At 38.1% G+C, this 25,193-nt stretch overlaps 2 protein-coding genes across 2 annotated transcripts; one reads left to right on the top strand and one right to left on the bottom strand.

Moving 5' to 3' along the window:
* Positions 1–5,988: 5,988 nt before the first annotated feature.
* Positions 5,989–13,317, top strand: LOC116022455 (protein FAR1-RELATED SEQUENCE 6-like). The gene is made up of 3 exons (XM_031263180.1): positions 5,989–6,283; positions 9,998–10,186; positions 11,130–13,317. The coding sequence occupies exon 3, from the start codon at positions 11,130–11,132 to the stop codon at positions 13,128–13,130; it is 2,001 nt and encodes a 666-aa protein (XP_031119040.1). The 5' UTR covers positions 5,989–6,283; positions 9,998–10,186; the 3' UTR covers positions 13,131–13,317.
* Positions 13,318–14,015: 698 nt separating this feature from the next.
* LOC116023526 (trichohyalin) lies at positions 14,016–23,573 on the bottom strand. Its single transcript, XM_031264527.1, has 7 exons — positions 23,324–23,573; positions 18,364–20,622; positions 17,269–17,295; positions 16,844–17,078; positions 15,123–15,313; positions 14,682–14,845; positions 14,016–14,488 (listed from the first exon to the last, which is right to left on the bottom strand). Exons 1-7 carry the CDS (start codon positions 23,384–23,386, stop codon positions 14,398–14,400), a joined length of 3,030 nt encoding a protein of 1,009 aa, XP_031120387.1. The 5' UTR covers positions 23,387–23,573; the 3' UTR covers positions 14,016–14,397.
* Positions 23,574–25,193: the final 1,620 nt, after the last annotated feature.

Raw genomic sequence — 25,193 nt, 5'->3', positions numbered from 1 at the left:
AGACAGATGTCTCGTTATTTTATTATTCACAGGATTCAACTTATGTGTTTCTCTTGGTTTATGTGGATGATATACTTGTGATGGGAAGTGATCAGAGTCTAGTAACACATCTACTTTCTAATCTGTATGTTGCTTTCAAGATCAAAGATCTAGGTGAACCTAGGTTTTTCCTTGGCATTGAAACTGTTAAATGTGATGATAGAATTCTACTCTCTCAAGCTCGTTATATGAATGATATTTTGAAACGTGTTGGAATGGTTGAATGCAAACCTTTGTCTACACCTATTCCTGTTTCAAAGTCTGTTCCTTTTAATGTGGATTTGTATAATGATCCTACGCAGTACATGAGTCTGGCTAGAACACTACAGTACCTAACAGTCAAACGTCCTGATCTATCCTTTGTAGTCAACCAACTTTGCCAAAAAATGCATGCTCCATCAGTTTCACATTGGGAACAACTGTAGAGATGCAATCACATGACATAGTAGTTGGCAAACTAAATAGTTTATTTTATATTATTTTTCAATCAAAATTTCAATAACATGATTATTGTTTTATGAGATATTAATTAGTGAATAGATTTTTTAAAAAAAATTTAAAAATTTAGTGACGGATAATTTCGATGCTACACATAGCGCCGGAATAATCCGTCGCTCTTCCCTTGCAAAGTTAGTCACCAGATTGTCATGGTAGGAGTCTAGTGACGAATATGTTGTGGGTGTAGTGACGGATATTCCGTCGCTAGATTTAGCGACGGAAAGTACCATTGTAATTCCCTCGCAATTTTCAACGTCAAAACAGTCATTGGGAAAAATATAGCGACAGATTTTTTTTTATATCTAGCAACGGATATTTCCATCGCTAGACTTTTGCGATGGAAATAAATAGCGTCGCTAAATTTTAGCGACGGATTTCTCCTATTTAGCGACGGGAATTGTCCGTTGCTATTTTGCGGTTTTTTGTAGTGTACATAGTAGTTGGCAAACTAACTAGTTTGTTTTATATTGTTTTTCAATAAAAATTTCAATAACATGATTATTGTTTTATGAAGCCTTCTTTATTATATTGTTTTTAATTTTTTTAATTTACTTCTTTTATTCTAATCATTTATCATTTATATTTATTTTAAGTTTTGTTTTTTAAATTTTCATGTGGAAGGAGAATTTCTTGATAAAAGAGTGTTCTGAAACATAAACCGCCATATTGATTTCATAAAGCAAATTACCATTTTGGTCCACTGACTATAGGGGTGTTCTTAATTGCAATCCACGACTTTCAAAAGTGTTAATTGTAAACCCTGACTATTCAATTTTTATCTATTTTGGTCACTGCGACAAAATTGACGGTCAAATTTCGCCGAAAATTTTTAAAAGTTAAAATAACGAGGGTATTTTAGTCATTTCACCCTTATTTCTTCTTCTTCGGCGAATTCCTCTTCTTCTCTGGCGATTTTTTTTTCTTTTTCGGCCAATGCAAACCTAGGTTTTTTTTTATTCTCGTAGTACTCTAGGCCGGCGTAAGGGCGCCCGTAGTCGCCATCGTCGTCATCATCGAAAGAAGTGTAATGGCGGTGTTGGCAGCGATGAGAGGAGATCAGCGAGGAGTGGCTGGATCTGTCTGGCGGTGTTGGCGGCGAGGAATGGCTGGATCTGTCAGGCGGTGTTGGTAGCGATGCGAGGAGTGGCTGGATTTGTCCAGCGGTGTTGCGGCGAGAAGAGGCTAGATCTGTTTGGCGGCGTTGGCCTAAATCCCCGGTCATGGGGTTATGGGAGCAACGTGCCCAGTGTATTCGGTCCTCTAACCTAAATCCCCGGTCATGGGGTGATGGGAGCAAGGTGCCCAGTGTATTCGATCCTCGAACTTAAAATCCCCGGTCATGGGACAATGGGAGCAAGGTGCCTGTTGTATTCGGTCCTCGAACCTAAATCCCCGATCATGGGGTGATGGAAGCAAGGAGGTACCCAGTGTATTTGGTCCTCGGGCCTAAATTCCTGGTCATGGGTGATGGGAGCAAGGTGTTCATCCCGGGAGCAAGGTGCCCGGTGTATTTGATCCTCGGACTTAAATCCTCGTTCATGGGGCGATAGGAGCATGGTGCCCATCCCAGGAGCAAGGGGCCCGGTGTATTCGGTCTTCGAACCTAAATCCCCGATCATGGGGTGATAGGAGCAAGGTACCCATCCTGGGAGCAAGGTGCCCGGTGCATTCAATCCTCGAACCTAAATCCCAGTCATGTGGCAATGGCAGATTAAACGAGAATAAGCAAGGCAAAAGTAGTAAAGGCAAAAATGCATTAAAATTTAATGAAAAAGTAGTAAGAGTAAGAAGTATCAAGAGTTGTCAAAGTAACCCGACACAATGGGGCCGGGTTCCTGCCATCTTAAGAAAATTAATTTTATTTGGCACCGCCCTAGTGACTTGCGACCTCTTGGCAAAACTACTCGATGGGGTTTTCAGAGAAGGGAGCGGGGCCGGGGTCTGGAACTTCGTCCGACAAGATCGTCATTCTCGACGGACGCTTCTAGCGCTGCCCGTACCTCCCCTTGCATAGCTCGGTGCTCGCTTGTGAACACCCAAGTCCCGTAGGTATACATCAGGTCCTCGTTGACTTGTGTCATGGAGAAGACACGCAGAAAGGTCTCAACCGGCCCAAGTTCCTTACAGAGATGCTCGGCCAAAAGAGCGGGGTTCACGGCAGCATCCACAAAAAAGGTAGCGGAGGTGCGATAGTCTTTGAGCTGAAGCTCGGAGTTGTCAGCCCGGAGATTGGCTGCCTTCACAGCTTGCTTAGTTGACTTCACTTGCAACTCTAGGTCCTTCAATTTGGCCTGTGACCGGCCCAAAGCCTTGTTCAGCGGGGCCACCTCTTTTTGCTGCATTTCCTCCTACTCCTAGGCCCGAACAAAGAGGTCAGTACGTAATCGAATGAGCCATCTGTAATAACGACCACCTAGGGTTAGCAACCAAGGGGAAGGAAAAGCCACGCAAATAACAAGAAGCGCAATTGACCTACATTAAGTCTCGGGCAATCTTCTTACCGACCAAGTTAGTTGACCACACGTTTGTCAACTCAGGAGGTGGCGTCATCGCGCAAATCTTGTTGAGCAAGGCAGCCGAATGGTCATTAGGGCCATACTTCATCAGGACGTCAATGACTTGGGTCAGTGAGGCGGAGGATGGTCGGTGCCTCTTGAGCGGGGCGACTTCCACTGCGTTCGAGTTTGTCACCTTCTTTTTCCCTCTCTTGACCCAAGGACGGGTGATTGCTACTTCAGAGCTAGGGTTGACTGGGCATGTCGAAGTCAAAGGAAGACTAGTAAGAACGGCCGCCTCTACTGAGGCGCCGGACTTGGCCGCATCATCCTTCTTGGAGCCAATGTTGATTTTGCTCGCCAGTGTGGGTGGGGCAGTTAGGACGGGAAAACTTCTCATACCTGCAAGAAAGAATAATGCTAGATCATGAGGGTCGGATAAACCAAAAGGTGTTGGGCCCAAGTAGCTGCTTGTGAACTCAAACCTGTTGAGTCCGACACGGACGAAGGGGGAGGAACGACTACCGTCACCGCGGCCTTCTTAAGAACGTATTTCCTGTCAAAGTCATATCATGGGGGCACAAGCCCCGCCTGGTCATACTCCTCGGATGTGCGAAAAATTTTATAGTCATAGAATTCAGACAATATCTTCACAGCTTCGTCCGAAAGGGCCCGCGTCATGGCGGGACGAGTATGGTCCGTGTAGTGAGTCGGCCAAGTGCGCGGGATCGGTAAAGGCCAAAGATATTTTATTGATAAAATCTGATCCTTCCATCCTTTGTTGTTATCCAGGAGATCTAAGATGGTACACAGGTGCCCGCGATATTGGATGTATAGGACGCCTCACCCATGCTTGGTGGATAGCGGCCGGACCGAGAACACAAACTGGAAAAGCTCGAGGGTACACAGAAGGCCATGTCGGGTGCATATCTAAGGGAAGCATGCCAAAATTCGGTGACTATTAGGGCTGATCTACCCTGACAAGATCCCGTAGTACCTCATAAAGCCTAAAAGGAAGGGTTGGAAGGGTAAAGTGAGCGGAGCCCGAAGCGAATCCCAATGGACCCCGAGCCAGTCTCTTTGTGTTCTGTAAACAATATTCCCTTGGGATCGAAGAGTGTTAAACTTGGCTTGGCTAGTAAAAAATGTAGGGATTTCATCGATCTCGCCCCGGGTGAGAAGGTTGGTATGTTGGCGCAGACCTTCGCTACTCAAAAACTTTTGTCGGATCGAGGCAAGAGGGGCAGAGTCGGGAGGCAAATCCGCAAGCCAAGTTAGGGCCTAGCATACTACCCGGGGTGATTTACCCCAACCCGAGGTCCCGACGTCCTCGGTTACCAATGGCACGGTGACAAGCTGGGTTTCGGCTTCGCCCGAATTAGAAGCAGTGTGGTCATCTGGATTTGCGATTAGTGTTCGGGAGAGCTCGTTCGGTCCGTCCGAGTACGTCTAGATCGCATGAATGACCGAGTCGTAAGTGGAGACCGAGAAAGAGCAAATCTCGACCGAATCATCGTAATCTCGGGCAGAGAGGTTTTGGCTATCTAAGCCGGACATGCCTTCACTTTAAGAGTAAAGACGTCTTAGTCGAGGGCGGCCAAAAAAGCTTTAAACTATTCCTACGGTCGGGATGCTTAATGATAAACAAAAGCAAGCGGTAAGTAAAAAAGAAACGTACCGTCGATTTGTGAGCGGAGTCGATAAGAAAAGGTGGTAACCAACTTAAATTGCAGTTCAAGGGCAACAGATCGGAGAACCGGGGTTTGACCCCTAAAGCCTTATAAATATTCCATTTAATGCTGGAGGAAGGACTTTTGGTTGTTTTCTCTACTAAATAGCTAACTAGCTCGGGAACCTCTAACCCACTGTTACGTTGACCGGGCTACCTTTTATCAAGATAATGAATAAAGTATCTTTGACCGTATGGTTACCATCATCAATGCATATTTACTTTATCAACCACAAATGCAAGTCCCAATGGAATTTATCCAAAAAATTTACAAGACTTAAAAAAATGTCTATTTTTATATACTCCTCTTAAATTTTGTCCATTCTAGTCAATAACTGTGAAAAATGCAACACCTCCCAAGTAGGGATGGCAACGGGGAGTATACTCCCCGTCCCCGTCCCCAAAACTCCGACCCCGTCCCTGTCCCCGTCCCCATCCCCGGCGGGGATTTGAAAGTAGTCCCCATCCCCATCCCCGCGGGGAATTAGGCGGGGATGGAGAATCCCCGTCCCCGATCAATTTTTAGTTAAAATTTTAAATTAGTGTAATTTTTAATTTTAAAAAATAAAAACTCAAGTCTTATTTTAAAGAATATATATATATATATATATATATATATATATATATATATATATATATATATATATATATATATATAATATTCCAATAGGCATTTCAGTGGAATAAATATAATATTTTTTTAAAATTTTTTTATTATATTAATGATTCAGGGGCGGGGCGGGGAGGGTCCCCGTTCCCGACGGGGAATTGTATGTATTCCCCGTCCCCGATCTCCGAAATTTTTCCCCATCCCTGTCCCCGTTAGAGACCGGGACAGAGATTCCCGTCGGGGACGGGGCACATTGCCATCCCTACTCCCAGGCTCCCATCCTTGTTCAATGGCTCTCTAATGCCATTAATGAAATGTAAAAATGGGTCTTCTATTGCCTCCATGCCTAACTTTCTCCATGATCACCAATGAATCACTTTAAAATTTGACATTGTTATAATATATCCCATCACAATACAAATCATGATAGATGGTTCAAAAACTCAATACATAAACTATCAACTTTTAACTGGAAGTCACAAATCTAGTGGGTTGTCACATAGCACTCCATTTGCAAGAGATTTAAGAACCTAATTGCACTTCCTTACATAATTTCAAAACTTATTTCATCACTATTCCAATTTTCAAAAGCCTTTGGGGTTGAAATGCGACTTACGAATTGCGAAAGGACGAAAAAATGCAATTAAGCTGCCCCCAATCTCCTGCCCTTAAACCCCAGGTCGGGGCAGGTAGCTCTCGCCGCCGTACACATCAGCGTTTCCAACCATTCCACTGTTTTTGCCACCGTCTGTCCTTATTCTACCCTCCCCTCTTCATTTTGAGGAAAATTCTCAAGGTTTTTGGTAAAATTCTGATTGAAAATAGTTTACTTGAATGTCAATTGATGATAATCATGCTTAGAACCATCCAACGTGGGATCAAGGTTAAATTTTTGGCGAAATTCTACCGAAGGTATTATTTTTACCTCAAATAGTATACACATTCATATATTCATACATTCATGCACGCACATATATGTGAATATATCTCAAAATAATCAGAGAGAATCAAACTACAAATGAAATATTTCGAAGGTTACTGTTCCAAGTTTTGATAGGTGAACTTCTTACTGGATGACCAATGTCTGCTACTGCTTCTGGGAAGTGCAGACTATTTACATAATGCAGTTGACTTGAAGGGCTAGCTATTAAATCTTGATCTCCATTTGGACCATTTGGTTGATGTGAGACTTGGTCTTTTCTTTCATATGATTGTTTGCTATGTAAATGGTTTTGGTTTAGTATGTTTTCCCACATTGGACAAGAAAAGTTTTCCAAAAATACCAAGCATGACTACTTCTAAATAGGGGATGATATTGAAAGCACCAAGGGTTCTGCAAAAAGTTAGAATGGCTCTTGAGCACAAAGTTAGTAGGGTCTTCAACCATGGAAAATGATAGGGAATGAAGTGGTTGAGGTAATCGTAGGGGGTGTGGACCAAGAGGCTTGGGAGAAAACAAAGGCCATAGACTTAGGAGTTTGGTGATTTTTCCCCCAAATTTGGAATGAATGTTCCCTAATGGGTCGATCCAAACATCACCTGAGCATATATAGATTCGCTTATAATAAGTGCTATATGTATTTTCCGCGACCTTGATGGTTTTGTCTGCATGGTGAATGAATGTAGTAGACACATCATAAGTTGACATTTGTGTTTTACCAATTCACTTCCTGAGTTGAAACTGATACTTTCTTAAGTGTTTAAGGTTTTTAGAGTATCAGAGGGTGCTATACTGCTATTACAGGCTAATAGGAGCCACACAGTTTCCATTTCTTGTGCTCAGCTATTGTTGATATTTGATAAAAAAAAATCAAAATATGTTGATTTCTTTTCATCAAGGACATGATTGTAATGACTTTGAAGATTATCACTATTTATTGCTATTGCTGCCATGATACTCTTCTCTGATCATGTTAAAGATCACTTTGATTCCAGGATATTCTTCTTTCATCAGGTTAAAGATCGTTTGTTTTGTGGATTATCCAATCTGTCCCAAAATTTGTCACCTTGCCTTTTTGCCCAAAGTTTTAGGGAAATCTATTTTTTTATGGACAGTAAATCAGTAAATGATATGATTAAAATGTCTTTTAAATTGTTTAAAGTGGGCAAATTGTGTTGATCACTTCTCAATGATAGAAGAGTTGAATAGTAAAATTCAAGTACAAAATTTGTGACTTTCTAGGGTGAGGAAGCTAATGGGACATTTCAAATAGATGTGACAAAAATAATGGGATTGGGGAAGTATTAAAATAATTTAGCAAAGGAGGTGTTTGATAACTAGATCAAATCCTTCTTATTGTTAGCAGGCCCTCTTGCCTAAATGTCACCTCTTGATGTGTGATCCACACCACCAGCTGTCTTCTTTTCTGCTTGAAGGCCTAATTTTTCCTCTCATTTCTTCCATCAAGCAAACATTATATCTGTGCTTTCATGTGCTCGTGAACACACTTTTAAGGGATTTCATTTTTTTTTTCCTTTTTAACTTTTTTATGCTTCCGACTGTACCAGGCTGATATGTTCTTTATTACTAGAATTGATTTATTTCTGGCTTTGTTCTTTTGGTTTTAGGTAATTCGTTTCCTTATTCTAGATTAGTTTAGTTAGTTTCTGTATTAGCTTATTAGTCTCAATAAGTTTCCTTTGTAAACTTTAGGAAAGTGTAACTCTCTTCTATATAAAGAGAGGTTTGCATTGCTAATTAATCAAGCCAGAAGTTATAAGAAACAAGGAGAAGGAAACTCCATAAAATCCTCTTTTATCTCTCTTCTGTTTTTCTGATTCCAGCGCTTCTCAAACCATAGGCAAACCAGTACCGACTTCCACATCTTTCCCTCGCCCTTTGACACGTGCCTTTGCCCGGGAACATAACATTTTGGTGTTAGGACGGCAGTTTCGGGAGTGGCTTGGTTAGCATCAGAGTGCGTAACAGCAGTGGAGGTTGGAGTGGAGGGGGTGTTCGCGACCAAGGCGTTCACGGCTGCTGTGAGTTGTGCGATGGTTTCGTTCAGAGTATGAAAGGAAGCAGGTAAGTCTTCAAGTTTCTGTACGGTGGCGTGGATGTCTCACATCTCTTCATGGAGCTTTTTCATATCGCCCATGTTGACGTCCGGCAACGGAACCAAAATGTTATGTTCCCGGGCAAAGGCACGTATCAAGGGGCGAGGGAAAGATGTGGAAGTCGGTACTGGTTTGCCTATGGTTTGAGAAGCGCTGGAATCAGAAAAACAGAGGAGAGATAAAAGAGGATTTTATGGAGTTTCCTTCTCCTTGTTTCTTATAACTTCTGGCTTGATTAATTAGCAATACAAACCTCTCTTTATATAGAAGAGAGTTACACTTTCCTAAAGTTTACAAAGGAAACTTATTGAGACTAATAAGCTAATATAGAAACTAACTAAACTAATCTAGAATAAGGAAATGAATTACCTAAAACCAAAAGAACAAAGCCAGAAATAAATCAATTCTAATAATAAAGAACATATCGCAGGCACACATTCATTTGAGCTTGATATGCCATAGCTTAGGCTTCTAACCTTTGTTGGTTTTAAAAATTGACTAAAGGTGTAATTTATTAGTGGGTTTTATATTCTTGTTTGGTGAGGTGCATGTGGCATATATTTGATCTACAAACCCAACTACATTTTTGGCTCTACTCTTGTGAATATGTGTGCCACTCATTTTAAGAGAGGTTTATAATTGTAACTTAATCGACAATACTAATATTTTGAAACTTGTGAGTTGTACCCCACTACCCTGAATATTAGGCATATAGTTTTTGTTATTCCCTCTTTGACTATCACTATATTAACAATATACTACTAGAGTGTTGCCTTAAGTGTCTGGATGTAACCTTGTTTGAGTTTTCTTTTGGTGTGCGGCATCTCTGCATGTGTTATAGGGCTAGTCTTAGTGGGTGTGAAATTTAGTTCATCAAACTATTGAGTGCGCTAATACAAAAAAAGGAAGTTCCTGTATGCCTAATCGTTTACCTTTGGCTCTTTTTCTTTTTTCTTGGGTCAAGTTTGAAGTTTTCTCATCACACTGCTAGTTAGTTAATTCTAAAAAGAGGAAGTTCCTGTAAAGCTATTAACATCAATGATCAATCTTATTATACACACATCTAGACTCTAAAGCCAATTGAATTCATTTCTAAAGAATGACAACTAACTGACCTTTGATTTATCTTTCAATTCATTGGTTCCTAACCTTCTTTTCACTTAAACCTACTTTCATTAGATGCACCTGCCGAGAAGAGATGCTGTCTTGTACTCATTTTAGAAAATTGCTCATGAAGTTTACCAGCTTATATTTTTGTCTGCATAACTTTTAAGAAGAATTTCAATTCTGCTGATTGTTTATTTCTCCTTTGAAAAAAAGCGGAAAAAAATAAAATTGCACATATCCATTGTTAGTATTCAGTAAAGATCCAGATATTCCATATGATTTGCTCATCGATAAAAAGGTTGAACCTAGTTTGCAAGGTTTTTCATCATGTGTTGTCATGGATGCAAAGGGCATTATTTCTTACCTTTCATTTTGGCATCAGGTTGTAAATGCATGAGGATGTGTGGAAATAACTTGTTTATTGATGTAAACTAAAACTTGAGACTGGTACATATTATGTAGGTGGGCAGCCACATTCACACAAGAAAGTATGCTGGTCCCTTGAAGTGCCCGTGGTGATCCAGGGTCTCACAGGTTAAAGATGGCTTTCAATTTGACCGAGATTCACTATTAGTTGCTGCGAATTTGAAGGCATTGTATTTCATTGCTATTACAGTTATCAGGAATAAGGAAGCAATCTTTGTCATTTAAGTAAGCTCGTTTCCATTTCCCGTTCCTCAAATTTGACCTCTTTCTTCCATTTCTTTCATGCTTACTGTTTTCCTTTAATTTCCAGATGCTAAGTTTTTACCTTCCATTTTTGTTTAGTTACTGAGAAGCAACCAACTTGTCCTTTTTTCACCCCTCTTTTGTTACAAATTCATTTAGGGTGTGTTTGGAAAGCAGGAAAATGACTTCTGGAAAATACATTTTCCTTTCCGGTGTTTGGCTGCACAACAGAAAATTGTCTTTGTGTGTTTGGTTCATTTTCTTTCCAGAAAATGAACAGGAAAATGAGCAAAACTATATACTTTATCATTTTAATTATTATAATGCGAAAAGAGAACTTGTCTAAGACAATATAATCTTCAAATCTTTAACATAAATATGATTTCAAGTATAAACCTAAACAATAAATTTGTTTAAAAAAAAAAAAAAAGAAGGTTCCCAAGCCGGAAACCAGACCAGAGCACTGGTTTGGTTTCCGGCAAGGAAACCAATCGCCGGAAACCAATCTGGTTTCCGGCTTTGGAACCAGAATCTGGTTTTCCAAGTCGGAAATTTCTGCTTTGGAAAACCAGATTCTGGATTTCCAAGTCGGAAACCGAACTTTTGGTTTCCGGTGGTGGTGAATTGGTGTTGAACCGTTGGTGAATATTGCGAAGAAGTGAAGAAGCTCTATGCGAAGAAGAAGTGGTGGAAAATGACTTCCCCCCAAAAAAAGGGGAAGTCGTTTTCCTTAAAAATGACTCTATTTTCCATTGACCGGATTCCATTTTCCATTGACTTTAGTATTTTCCTCCTTCCCTAACACTGGAATTTTCTGAGTTTCCAAACACACCCTTAGGATCAAACTTAATCTTATGTAACTTTTGCAATTCTTATTCTATTTCTAGCCAATAACATTTCCATCTGGTTTCAATTTGTATTTCAGATGGAGGCAGTTTCTCTAAACAGTGAACCAGTATTCGAGGATGGTGATGAATATGAAGATGAAGGAGAGTGCACCTTAGTGGAACACGAAAATGAAATTCATGAAACACAGAAGCCAGCACTACCCACGGTGGGTTTGGAATTCGTGTCATTTGATGAAGCTTATGATTTCTATAACGTTTACGCTAAGGAACAAGGCTTTGGCATAAGAGTGAGTAACTCATGGTTCAGATCAAAAAGGAAAGAGCGGTATAGAGCAAAACTTAGCTGTAGCAATGCTGGTTTCAAGAAAAAAAGCGAGGCAAATCATCCTCGACCTGAAACCAGGACCGGCTGTCCTGCAATGGTAGTCATTAAACTTGTGGACTCCAAAAGGTGGAGAATTGTTGAAGTTGAACTTCAACACAATCACCCAGTGAACCCAGAAATAAAGCGTTTTTACAAGTCACATAAGAAAATGATTCTTGCAGCAAAGCAAATAAGTCAGTCGGAGCCTGTTACAGAAGTACATACTATTAAGTTATACCGTACAGATGTTGTTGATGATCCGGGTGACAGTTATCCAGAAGTGAATGAAAGAGATTCCGGAAACCCTGTTAATCTGTCGAAGCATTTGGAGCTTAAAGACGGGGATTCCCATGCAGTGTATAACTATTTCTGTCGCATGAAGTTGACAAATCCAAACTTCTTTTATTTGATGGATCTTGACGACGAAGGACACCTTAGAAATGTGTTCTGGGCCGATGCTAGGTCCAGAGCTGCTTATAACTACTTCTCTGACATAATTGCGATTGATACGACAAGCCTGACAAACAAATATGAGATCCCGCTCATTTCTTTCATGGGAGTGAATCATCACGGACAGTCTGTCTTACTAGGATGCGGTTTCCTTGGACATGAATCAGTAGAGCACTTTGTTTGGATGTTCAAGTCATGGCTCACATCTATGCTAGGGAGGCATCCACAGGTTATCATTACCGATCAGTCCAAACCCTTGCAGACAGCAGTTTCTGAGGTTTTCCCTCAAGCTCGCCATTGTTACTGTCTGTCCTATATCGTGCGGCGTGTTCCCGAGAAACTGGGAGGATTGAAAGGATATGAGTTGATTAAAAGGCAACTAAATAAAGCAGTTTATAGTTCCTTGAAAATAGTTGAGTTTGAGAGTTACTGGAGAGAAATGATTGTCCAGCATGGGCTCAATGACAATAAGTGGCTTCAGTTGTTGTACGAGGATCGGCATAAATGGGTCCCAGTCTACTTGAAAGATGTTTTTTCTGTTGGAATGATCCCCATCAAAGAAAACGAGAGCCTTGGTGCGTTTTTCGATGGTTATGTGCATAAACACACCACATTTAAGGAATTCGTCGACAGGTATGATCTTGCGTTGCAGAGAAAGCATCTACAAGAAGCAATGGCAGATCACGAGTCCCGAAACTCAGTCTTCGAATTGAAGACGAAGTGCAATTTCGAATTGCAGCTCTCGAAGGTGTACACAAAGGACGTATTCAAGAATTTCCAAACCGAAGTCGAAGGAATGTTCTCTTGCTTCCACACGAGGCAAGTGAGCGTTAACGGGCCAATAATGACATTTGTTGTGAAAGAACGAGTCGAAGTTGAAGGAGGCGTGAAGGAGGTGAGGCAGTACGAGGTTCTTTATGAGACAACGCGGATGGAAGTGCGTTGCATATGCAGTTTGTTCAATTTCAAAGGTTACTTGTGCAGGCACGCGTTGAATGTCCTCAATTACAATGGCGTGGAAGAAGTCCCGTCGCAGTATATCCTACCACGTTGGCATCGAGATTTTAAGCGTAAGTTTCCGGGTGATTTCGGTTTGAGTGATATTGATCTGGATGACCCTGCAAAATTGTGTACTAGCCTTTATGGACGTGCCCTTCAAGTTGTTGAAGAAGGGGCACAATCACAAGAACATTACCAGGCTGTTTTGCAGGAACTGGAAACTTTATTGAACAAGTTTTCGGTTGTACAAGACAATTTGGTCTGACTATCACAACTGATGTATTCTAACACTAAAAAGGTGACAACTTTGTATATAATGTGTATATATATGTTTTGATGTGCAGCATAGGCTGATTGGGATTTAGAATGTTAACTGGATTAGTAGTTTAAACTGCAAAACCTTATTTGGGAGCTTTGAATTTCTTAATTTTGAAAAGAGTTAATTTTAGGAATGATCTCTTCACTATTTACATTTACCAATTTTTATCTTTAACTTTTAATTGAATCATAAATGTTTCACCGTAACTTTTGACCTTTATCAATTTTTATTTTCATTATAGAAATTCAATTTGATCATAAATACGTCTTTTAACTATTGATTTTGTTTCAAATTTGATTATTCAATTAAATATCAATTTAATAAACATTAAATTTAAGGATAATAGTGTAAAATTTTAATTTCTCACTAATGATGAATCAAATGTATTAATCTCAACAATAAGTCAATTTTATATTATTACCTTTAAATGTACTGTTTACTAAATGAATATTTAATTGGACTAAATTTGAAACAAAACCAATAGTCAAAGAGAAAATTTATGTTTAAATTAAAAATAATAATAAAGATTGATACTGTTTACTAAATGAAAATTTAATTGGACTAAATTTGAAACAAAACCAATAGTCAAAAAGAAAATTTATGTTTAAATTGAAAATCAATAATAAAAATTGATAAATGTCAATAGTTATGAGACCATTTATGATCCAATGAATACAATCATCTACAATTATTCCTGAATGAACTATTCTTGAAATTAACTCCTTTAGAAAGGCCAACGCTATTTATATCAAATTCTTTTCTACCAAATCTTGTACCAACAATATGTTATGATACTAATATACCCTCAAATTCATGCATCAAACATTCAAATGAATACAATCATCTACAATTAAACCCTTATAAGTAAGATCAACAAAGTGTTCAAGAACTTGGCAATTCAACTGTCGTGGAATAACAAACTCAACTTGTCGAGTGATCAAGCCAGACGATTAATAACACATTGCCTGTATAGCATTTTCAGTTACTACAGATTTTTTTGAAACCTGAAATACATGCACAAAATACTTTTCTTTCTTCACACCCCCAGTCCCCCACCCATGGACACCTTGCAATAACAAGAATCATTAACTCCTTTCTTCTGAACACAAGAAGTTCAGCAGAAATTGATAAAATAAAATAAAAATTTGCACATATGCAAGCAAAACAATCAATAGAGCCAGGAATAGCTGTTGTGTACACTAGATGCTGATTCTCACTTCAGACAAGATGGGAGTGTGATTCCGTGACAGACGAAGGCCAAAACGGCATAAACTATCACCAGGAGAAGGACTATCAGCGCAATTCTGCAAAACATCAACCAGCATATTCAAGGTTCAATGCAGAGAAAAACGAGTGAAGCAATCCTTATCATAATAACTGCAAATCAACTAGAACAAGTAAAATGCTTAAATTTAGAATGTGTGTGTCTTTGTGTGTGTGTGTGTGTGTGTGTGCATATGGGGGTGGGGGGCTGGAGAAGAGTATTAAGTAGCATACATGAGCTTCACATTTCTCCACCATACAGTGCTTCTAAATCGTCGGGCCTGCTTCCTGAAGCGAAGGGTGTTCCCTTGCATAGTGGCAGTTTTATCAACAAGCAACTCCAAACGATCTCCTCTGTCTAAAACTTTGTCAATATTCTCTATCATGACATTACGCACCTATTACATGGCCAAGGGAAGCAAACTGGATTGGTCAGACAAACTTGTAGATTTGGAGATTATGTAGAGTATAAATTAAGCAACTTATTTATTTCACATATAGTGAATATAATGAGGGATTTAATCATCTTAAATTACACTTAACCACTAGGTAGAAATTTACAAATCAGAAAGAAAGAAGATGCATAAACAAAAATGTTTTAAAAAATACTGTTAGCAAATTAGAAAGCAAGAAAGGTTTTGAGCTGATAGTTCAATGAAACATTTCAGAACTTACCTGACTCATTTCACCTTTTAGCCTGTTTATTCTGTCTGCATTTGGATCATTCGAGTAATATTCCATTTGTTGGCTGAGGACTCTGGAGAATTCATCATTCATAGCATATGCTTGTGCTGAAAGTACAGCTCTGCCATATGTCCTCACAAATCTTTGATGAATGTCCTCAAGGAAAGCAAAGGGAATTCTTCCTGCAAGAAAATAGGACAAATTAAATATATGTATGCAATGACTATTCTATAATGTCCACATACCTTAAGACAGATGTAGAACATGATGATTGAATTGAAGACAGAAACACAGTAATAGCAATAATGCAACAGTGAGATGGAAGGTGAACCACTTAAGGGCCTCCAAACAATGAAAAGCAATGACTTCCACAGATAAATAACGATATAGGCATTCCTCACTCATCTGGATCTAGTAGGAAATAGTCCAACTCAAAATAATAGTTCAATAAAGAGTTAATTTGGAAAGATTTGGACTAATTGTGAGGTAAATCCAGAATTTATTCATTCAATAAAAAGGTAGAATGAATAAAAATTGGGTTCTCATAATTTATTTTTTAGTTAAATCTAACCAGAAGTATTCCCATTTATATGTAATCTGGCATGCAACCAATAATGTACTCCACTTTAACTTAATGACTGAATAAGAACCTATGGTACTTTCAGTTTTAGAAATCAGAAGGGTTTTAAATCTTGCTTATATTCCAATTTGGTTTATTAAAATATACTAGTACTGTATTTAGCAATTCAAGCTTTTGATCCAACTCTAACCAAAGAAAACCACCAATGCAAATATCATTCAGAAGAATAGACAAAGTGACATGCTCTACTTTAGATCACCCCCAAACCTAACAATTCCATTACTATATTTCATGTCCCATATTCCTCCCTGCAGCCCTAAAAGGAACAAAAAATACCAATTAACTCACTACAGTTAAGAGATTCAAACCAACCATGTTTCAACTGTAAGATACTGAGCTCCCAAGAGCAAAATGCATGAAGCTTCCAGGCTAAGAAATGAATGATGACATTTGAGAGCACTGCGCACATGCTCATGTAATTATGTTCAAGTGCATAATGTTCAATTGATTAAACTCCATGTTCATTTCTATTGTAAGGAAGGTTCTTTTCAGTTGAAATTTAGATTCTATTTTCAAGCTTCATGTTCATTCGCAAATGAATTGGAACTTTGGAAGTTCATTTCATATGAACTTTATGTACATTTCAATTGAACTCTATGTTCATTTCAGAGTAATTGCATGTTGGCACCCTAAAACCTACATGAAGTTGAATAAAAATGAATATTGAAGGAAGACAGAAAAGGCATCCTATCCGCACACTATGCTTTGGAGTCCAACTATGGTGCAAAACTGCAAAATGTGAACATTCGGTGTTGGATCTAAACATTGAGTACATTCAATGGTCATTCTTCATGTGTAATATGACAAGGAATTAAATCGATCCTTTGATCCTTAAAGCATTACTCCGTATATTGTTTTTTTTGTAGCTAATCAAAATTCATATACACGAATACAGAAACCAAATATCTGACTTAAAACTACAAAATCACAGTGGAACTCAAATCAGACTTCTCCCAACTCGTCAACAGAAATTAAGTTAAGAAAAATCCAAAACTAAGTAAAAAAGAACTGCGATCAATTTCAAAACCAAATCAGAAAGCAAAGAAAATAGCAGTTTTTAGGTTTGACTTACTTCCGGCGACGTCGTCGGCCATACAGAGGACGGTGAGGCCATCGGTGCGTTTGACGTGGAAAATATAGCGATCCTGAGAGTAGGAAACGTTGCTGTCGCTGTCCCCATGCGTCTTCTCCAGTATCTGCCTGGCGATGGCGCTGGCGTTGGTCGGCGTGGCGCTGTACTCCGCCAGCACCACCGATCCCCGAGCCACCAACGCATACAGTATCGCCATATTCCCTCTCAAAATATATGATTAGATGTAGATACACATGATATATAGAGGTAGGGTTTGATTGTTTGGCGGAATTTAATAAGTATAGAGCAGTTTGAATTTGACAGGGAAAAAGGAGGTGTAAAAGAGATGGGTAGTATGATTGGCGATCAACATGCTGTGTTTCTGTGAGTGAAAGAAAGCTGGATTTGGGCCCGAGTTGACTCACCAGTGCCCGATCTTCTATGCTTCTGGGCTGTCAAGCAAAACCCACATCTCGAAAAAGTATAAAAGGAAAATGACAATTGCACTTGGACCCCTTCAACTTTCTATTGCTAACCACATGGACTACCCATTTTAACAAATTAACATCTTCAACAATTGTAGTTTTCGAAAAGTTTTTGTAGATGTGATTAGGAAAGAGAAGATGAGAGGGAAGAAAAAAGTAGAGAGGGAAAAAAAACAAAGTTGAAAACTAAATAAAAAAAATGAAAATCCTCTTTAACGCGCTTAGCTGGGCATTGGGTTTTGTTGCACGCGATCAGGGCGCGAACTTCAGAGATTTTGGTAGGTTTCACAAGTCTTATAAAAATCCATATTTTACAAGGAGTTTTTTTTTTTTTCCTCACTCTCCCTCCTCTACATAAGCTTACTTTCTCAAAAATCACACGAAAATCTTAAAAAAACTTCTATTGGTAATGCTCTAAATCTCCCAAAATGTTGAATCCTAACCATAAAGGTCCCACACCGCGCTCCAACAGAGCATGTGAAAGGAACTAAATTATAATAAGAGTAAATTGTCTTTTTGATCCACTGACTATAAGAGTCTTGTTAATTACAATCCACGACTTTCAAAAGTGTTAATTGAATACCTTGACTATTCAATTTTTATCAATTTTGGACACTGCGGTCAAATTGGCGGCCAAATTTCACATAACCGGGTCTGGCTTTGGTTAATACAGACAAAATTAAAAAGACGAATTTGCTTTTCAAATTAAGCATTAATTGGCTAGTTAAATTTTTCCGACGAAATTTGACCGTCAATTTGACCGGAGACTAAAATTGATAAACATTTTATAGGGTTTTTTTTTGTTTAATATTGGAAAACAGAAAACTGAGAATAAATGTGAAAAGTTGAACATTATTTATTGTAAGATTATTCAGGCACCTCAAACTAGGAACAAAATAAAGTATGTCAAGTGGCATAATAGCAAACAAGACTGCATTCAAAAACTACAAAAGAAAAACTCCACGCATATGTGCTAACCATAGATATATACACAAAGAAGTAACCAGGATGCTATTGCCTCTATTATTAGTACACTTTACCTACAATACCTGCCTCTCGTACAAGCTGCTCTGTCAATGCTGAAAGCTGAGCAACTTCTGCATGAACTTCAGCAAGACACTCGCTGTTGTCGATTAAAATCGGATTAGATTCAGAGGTATGGTGCAGTGAACCGTTACCAGCATAGTCGGCCTCAAGACTCGAGCAGGCTTTACTCAGGAGATCCCGACTCATTTCTGAGAGCATCTGCAGCGCGCTAGTTGCAGCTTCAACTTCGAGTTGAGCTGCTTCTAGCTGAAGTTTTTCAACTGCAAGGTCTCCTAGGCTGCTTTCACCGACTTTTTCCTGCACCAAAGCGTAAAGCTGCTTCAGTTCATCACTGTCCTTTGTCATTTCGTCCTTCATTCTTCTTAGTTCCTTCTCTCGAGTATCCAATTTTTCTAGAGCCAATTTGAGCTCCTCCTCCTTGAGTTTAAGAGATCTTTGTGCTGCAAGAACTTCCATATCTTTAGTCCTGAGGTTTTCCCTGGTAAGCTCAAGCTCATTTTCGAGATGCCTTTTCTGCCACTTAAAACTATTTGCAGGTTTCTCTAGTAGCTGGGGCAAGTGGCTCCGATCAATGTCACTGACTTTAGTCAACAAATCACATTGATCGTCCTTACTGGAAATAACCAGTTTGTTTGTCAGCTCCAAGATGCGCTCAACAACGGTTTCGGCTTCTGAAAATTTTAGTTTAGTGTCCGTTAATTCATGGTGCATTGTCTGGACTTCTTCGTCTCTCTCCTTTAGCACAGTTGTTGCCTGTATTAGTTTGTCTTCTTTACTTTTCAAAAGCATCCTTAGTTCAGTGATCTCCCGTTTTAGCTCATCAAACATTTTTCTCGTGTTTAATAGTTCTGAATCTTTTTCTTCCAACATAAGCTGAAGAGAGGCTTGCTCAGACTTAAAGTGCTGAATCTCTAATCTCGCTTCTACTAATTCTGACTCTTTAAACTGAAGAAGATTCTGAACTTCCACAAATTGTTTCTTCTTTAGGTCTAGCTCCCGCTGCATAGATGACATCTCCTCAATTGCTTCTTGTAGAGATGATCTCTCTTTATTCAATTCATTCTGCAACTCTTGAACAAGCTCTTTTTCCAGGGATAAATCCCTTTCAAGTTCTTTTTTTTGAGCCTCGGCCAGCCTAAGCTTCAGCTTCTCACTGTCTACCTCAATTTGAACATCTTTCAAGTTTGACATGTAAGACATGACACTTCTTCTTTGTTCATCAAGTTCTTTCAGCTGCTCTTCTAATAGTCTTTCCTGATCTTTCATTTTCTGCCTTGAAGAAGCCAGGGCTTGCCGTGATGATAGCAACTCAGACCTAACATCAGCAAGAAATAATCTCACTCTTTTAAAATCCTCAAATGTTTCATGTCCTTCACCACTATGCTTTGATGTTGCCTCTGCTAATTTCTTCAACTCTTCCTGTGCTACAAGCCATTTTATGGTCTGTTTTTCCAAATTGGCCTCAGCAACTTTAAGCTTATCCTCTTTAGTTTTCTGCATCATCAAAGAAACTTCTAACTCTTTCTCTTTCTCTTGAATTATCTTCTGGAGATCTTGAATTTCAGCCTTTTGTTTGTTGACGATGCCATTTGCTTCATCAAGAAGCTGAGACTTGGACCTAAGTTCTGATTCAGCGTTGGCAGCTTCCTCGCTCTTCTTTATCAAATCATTCTTCATTTTGTTTAGTTCACCCTCTTTCAACGATAAAGCCATCTGGGCAGCAGCAATCTCATGATCTCTATCCTTGAGACGAAACTTTAGATCCTCGATTTCCATAGCTCTAGAGGCTAGAGAAAGATTAGCCAGCCGTAGTTCATCTTCCAGTTTTTCCTGCTTAGAACTAGCCGCAGCAATTTCTACCTCTCGGTTTTCTAACTCCACTCTTGCACGACTTAATTCGTTGTACTCCAGCAGCACTTTTCTCTCGGCATCTTGTAGATCCTCTTCCTTCTTCTTCAAGAATACCAGAGCAGCCTGCAAATCAGACTCAAGCTTGCCAAGGTTCTGCCCAAATTCAGCAACCTGAGGTAGAATTGGATCTCTGCCTATCTGTTCTTCTAGTTTCTGTTTCTGGTCAAACAACCTTTGCAAAAGAATCCCTGCAGACTCAGTGGCCCCATTACCATTAATGATTGACTTCTTGCTGTCCAAGACAGACCTCACAGTCAATGAGAATGGGCTTTTTCTTTTATTTACTGCAATAGAAACTAATCTCTTATGCTTGAATTTGGGCCTGATATTACATATCTGCGTGGAAATAGGGAGCACAGTCAACATATGACAAAAGCTTAAAGGGGTATGAACTAAATTTGTTTAGATTTTCATTGTCTTTTCTACAACTAGAAATAATATCTAGTATATACATGAAAGGAAATTCAACCTAGGAAGTATGGAAGAATGCTGGAATACATAAGATGTTCAAGGTTGTATTCTTTTTACTCCAATAAAAATAGCTACTAAACTAGCATGGTGCATGGAGAATCTCACAGAATATTTCCTGTAATATAGCGTAAATGTCAATACTTCTTCCTTCACATCTTAAAGTCGATTTCCTTATTATTTCTTCCTTGTTTTACAGAGACCATCTAAATAAAATGTGATGCATAGTTTCCTTTTACAGAGACCATCTAAATAAAATGTGATGCATAGTTTCCCATAAGCTTATAAGTCTAAATAAAATGTGATGCATAGTTTCCCATAAGCTTATAAGTCAATACTTCTTCCTTCACATCTTAAAGTCGATTTCCTTATTATTTCTTCCTTGTTTTACAGAGACCATCTAAATAAAATGTGATGCATAGTTTCCCATAAGCTTATAAGTTTAAAAATACAATGCCTTCCACCACTCTAAGGTGTTTAGTCCTCACTTATCCCTTGCATATATAAACAAATATACCATCACGCATTCAAGTGTTTTAGTTCGCCAGTATCACAGGTCACATTCCCGCTAGGCCACTAAACTTGTTATCATTATGTTCAAGTTAATACCCAATTTAGTCCTCGACTATGGTGGCTATTCTCGATTTAGTCCTAAACGTCTTTTGTCCTTAATTAGGTCCTTGCCTTTGATGGTTTTACCTAATTAAGTCCTATGTTAAGATAGCTTGGTAATTTCACCTCTATTAATACCCAATTTAGTCCTCAACTTTAGTAGTTTTACCCAAGTTAGTCTTCGACTATAGTGGTTTTACTCAATTTAGTCATCATCTATAATGATTTTACTCAATTTAGTCATCGACTATAGTGATTTTTCTGGATTTAGTCCTTGATTCTAACAACTAAGGACTCAATTGGGTAAAATTATCAAGGTCGAGGACCTAATTAAGCACAAAAAAGCATTTAAGCCTAAATCGCAAAAAAACACTATAGTCGTTTAGTCGAGGAGTAAATTGGGTATTAACTCCATTATGTTCCTTTTTGTGACCACTTCTACTGATTCAACTAAAGAATTGAATTAGAAAAAGAGGCTGTAAAGGGACACAATAGTCTTTCCCAGCGTTGGAATTACAGTAAGCTAGTTTGACAAGCTCACAGGTAAATAGAAGAAGCACTCAGTGCTCTTTAACACCATTAACAGGATTTCAGCCTATTTATTTTATCCAGTGGATTGGAAACAATTATCTGACATTATAACAAGCTTACAGTGGGTTTAGTAATCATTCTCATTGGTATGGGAGAAAAGGGTCTTCTGAGAGTTTACTGGCTGGTGCATTAACATTATGGATAGGATTTAGGTCTATTTGATTTATCATGTGGATTAGAAACTGTTATCTCACATTTTAACAAGCTTAAAGTGGGTTAGCCATCATTTTCATTGGAATGGGAAGAAAAGGGTCTTGTAAGACTTTATTTGCTGGTGCACCATAGATATCAGCTTAAACTTCTCATCACCAAATGAAGAAAAACCAAAACTTCCATATAGCAGTAAAATCCAAACTACAGTTAGCTTCTGATCACTGGGCAAACTTGTTTGACAAATGCAGTCACTTACTGCTAATTTAGTAGCTTTTCAAGCATATCACAAATCCACATCATCCATTACTATATATGGACAAAAGTAATAATGATTAAAATAAATTTCTCTATGTGCTCCCCCCACACCAAAAAGGAGTTGTTTTTTTTTTTTTTTTTTTTTTTTCCACTTTTGGTCCCATTCGTATTGTACATCTTCCACATTTGGTCCTTAGCTATCAATTTTTCCACGTTAGGCGCATGACTATCAAATTCCTTGTGCATTTGGTCCTTTATATTAATTTTTCTACCAACTTTAGCTGAAATATTCCACGTGACAGTTATATGCATTATTTGAATTTAAGTAACATGTAGAGTGAATAGTATAATATAGTCATTTTGGAGTTAGTGTTATGAAAATCAAACAAGATTGGAGAAAAGATTGACCAGAGGACTAAAAGTTTAAATATGGCAGGAATTTGATAGTCATGTCTAATGCAGAAGATGTATAATAGTTGCGGGACTAAAAGCAGGAAAAAAAATCAAAGAAAAACATATAAATCGGGTTAACTCCAACCAACTTGGTTGTCTCCTATAATTAGATCTTACTCAAAATATCCAGTGGTCTAGCAAAAAAAAAAAAAAAAGAAAGAGGTAGGGTTAACTCCTCATCAAACTGATTTCCTACTTTTACTTGCTTAAAATCCTAAAATCAATTCATTTACTGAATAATCCTTGAATCAATCCAATGTTAATTAATAATTTCATCCTAATATCCCATACCAAAAAATACAGAGTACAAGATTATTAACAGATTAACAGTTCCAGCATCAATCTACGAGGGAAAAACCAAAATTGCTACAAGTAACACACACTAATGTTTGCTGTACAGTTACGGAGAAACGAATACTCCGTAGATACAAACACACACACACACACACACATGGAGAGAGAGAGAGAGAGAGAGAGAGAGAGAGAGAGAGAGAGAGAGAGGTACCAGAGAGCGTTGGAGAGGAGACGACGCAGAGAGATTGGCTTTCAGAGCGGCTGACGACGCCATGCTTCACATCTCTCTCCGAGCACATCTGACGGTCCTCTGAGATCTCGATTACGCGCAGTGTATGGACACGAAACTTGGAGAGCAAAAGACGGAGGAATGGATTGAAATGGAGGGAAACGGTTTGGTTGTCAGGAGGAAGGGAGAAAGAGGAAAGGCAGCTCAGGTTAGCAGCGGCGGCGTAAGTTAGAGGGCAGACACCTGGCGTACTGCGTGTAGTGTTTATCCTTGAGCCACACGAGTTTCTGAAAACGTAGAAATGATTGGTCCGACGTGGACACCGAGGGAGCGATCCGCTTGTTTAGCTCTAGTCTGAAGATTCCCAGTAATTATTGTGTGGAATGTGGTCCATACAATTCTGTGAACTACAATTCAAAACGGGTATCGTATCGTGTAATTTTTTTACGCGATTCACTGCAATATACGTTTTTATAACTCATAATATACATTATTTTAACATATAAAGTAAATTATTCTAACACATAATATATATTATCTTATCCTCAAGTTTCATTATTTTAACTTATAATGTATATTATTCTAACATATAAGAGTTTATTACCAAAATGGTCCCTCGACTATTGCGAAATTACCAATTTGGTCCTCAACAATTTTTCGTGCCTAATTAAATCCCTCGACTTTGAAAAATTTAACCATTTTGGTCCTCTGTTTATTTTGCCGTTAAACATCCGTTAAATTGGGACCAAATTGGTAATTTTGCTATAGTCAAGAGACCAAATTGGTAATTAATTTTTCACTGAAATGGTCCCTTGACTATAGCAAAATTACCAATTTGGTCCCGATTTGACGGATGTTTAACGGCAAAATCAATGGAGGACCAAATTGGTTAAAATTTTCAAAGTCGAGAAACTTAATTGGGCACGAAAAATTGTCGAGGACCAAATTGGTAATTTCGCAATAGTCGAGGGACCATTTCGGTAATAAACTCAACATATAATGTACATTATTTTAACACATAATATACATTATCTTACCTCAAAAATTTCATTATTCTAATACATAATGTATATTATTCTAACTTATATTGTATATTATTTTAATTATAATTCATAAAATTCAGTAACGTCATTTTAGACCGTGGTCCACCTAATAATTTACCATAGATTCCACCTAAGTAGTCGTAATTTTAGGAAGAGACCGGAATGGATCAGTAGGATTATATTCGCCATTTCGAGTAATCCTTATAATTTTAAATCTTTTTATATTTTGGCAATTTTGTACCCAACGGCTAACACAATACAAAATTGGACATAAAAATAATGAGTTAGTTTTCAATTTTAATGTATTCTGTGTCAATAACTAATTGACCCTTTAAGATTCCTACAAGTCGTGTGTTAAGAGGTAAACTCGTTTAACATATTAAAAATACGTTTAACTTTTTTTTTTTTTTTTTTGAAAACAAAACGTTTAACTTATTAATATTAGCATTATTAGTTATAATGTTTATAATTTTTTTTATGAATACTAGTATTGTCACCCTTGCGATACATTGAATGGATTTGTTATAATATATTAAGAATATTTGGATTGATATATAATTATATAAATTATAACATCAAATATTATATAGTGCAATTGAAGATATGTTTTGGATCAATTATGTTTTTTAATGTTATCCTTGTTTGCATTCCAGCAAATAATTGCTTAATTAATAGGTAATGTGTAGATGTACGCATGCGGTGTTGGAACTTTATCATTGTTTAAGATTTTTATAAATTGGGCAAATATGCTCATTCTCTAGTAACTCAGTTATAGGAATCAATTGTTTTTCTATATCATATGTATGGAA

This window comes from Ipomoea triloba, chromosome 6 (assembly GCF_003576645.1).
Source record: "Ipomoea triloba cultivar NCNSP0323 chromosome 6, ASM357664v1".
Lineage (NCBI taxonomy): Eukaryota > Viridiplantae > Streptophyta > Magnoliopsida > Solanales > Convolvulaceae > Ipomoea > Ipomoea triloba.
Note: the sequence above shows the minus strand (reverse complement) of the source record. Positions and strands in the feature narration are given on the sequence as shown.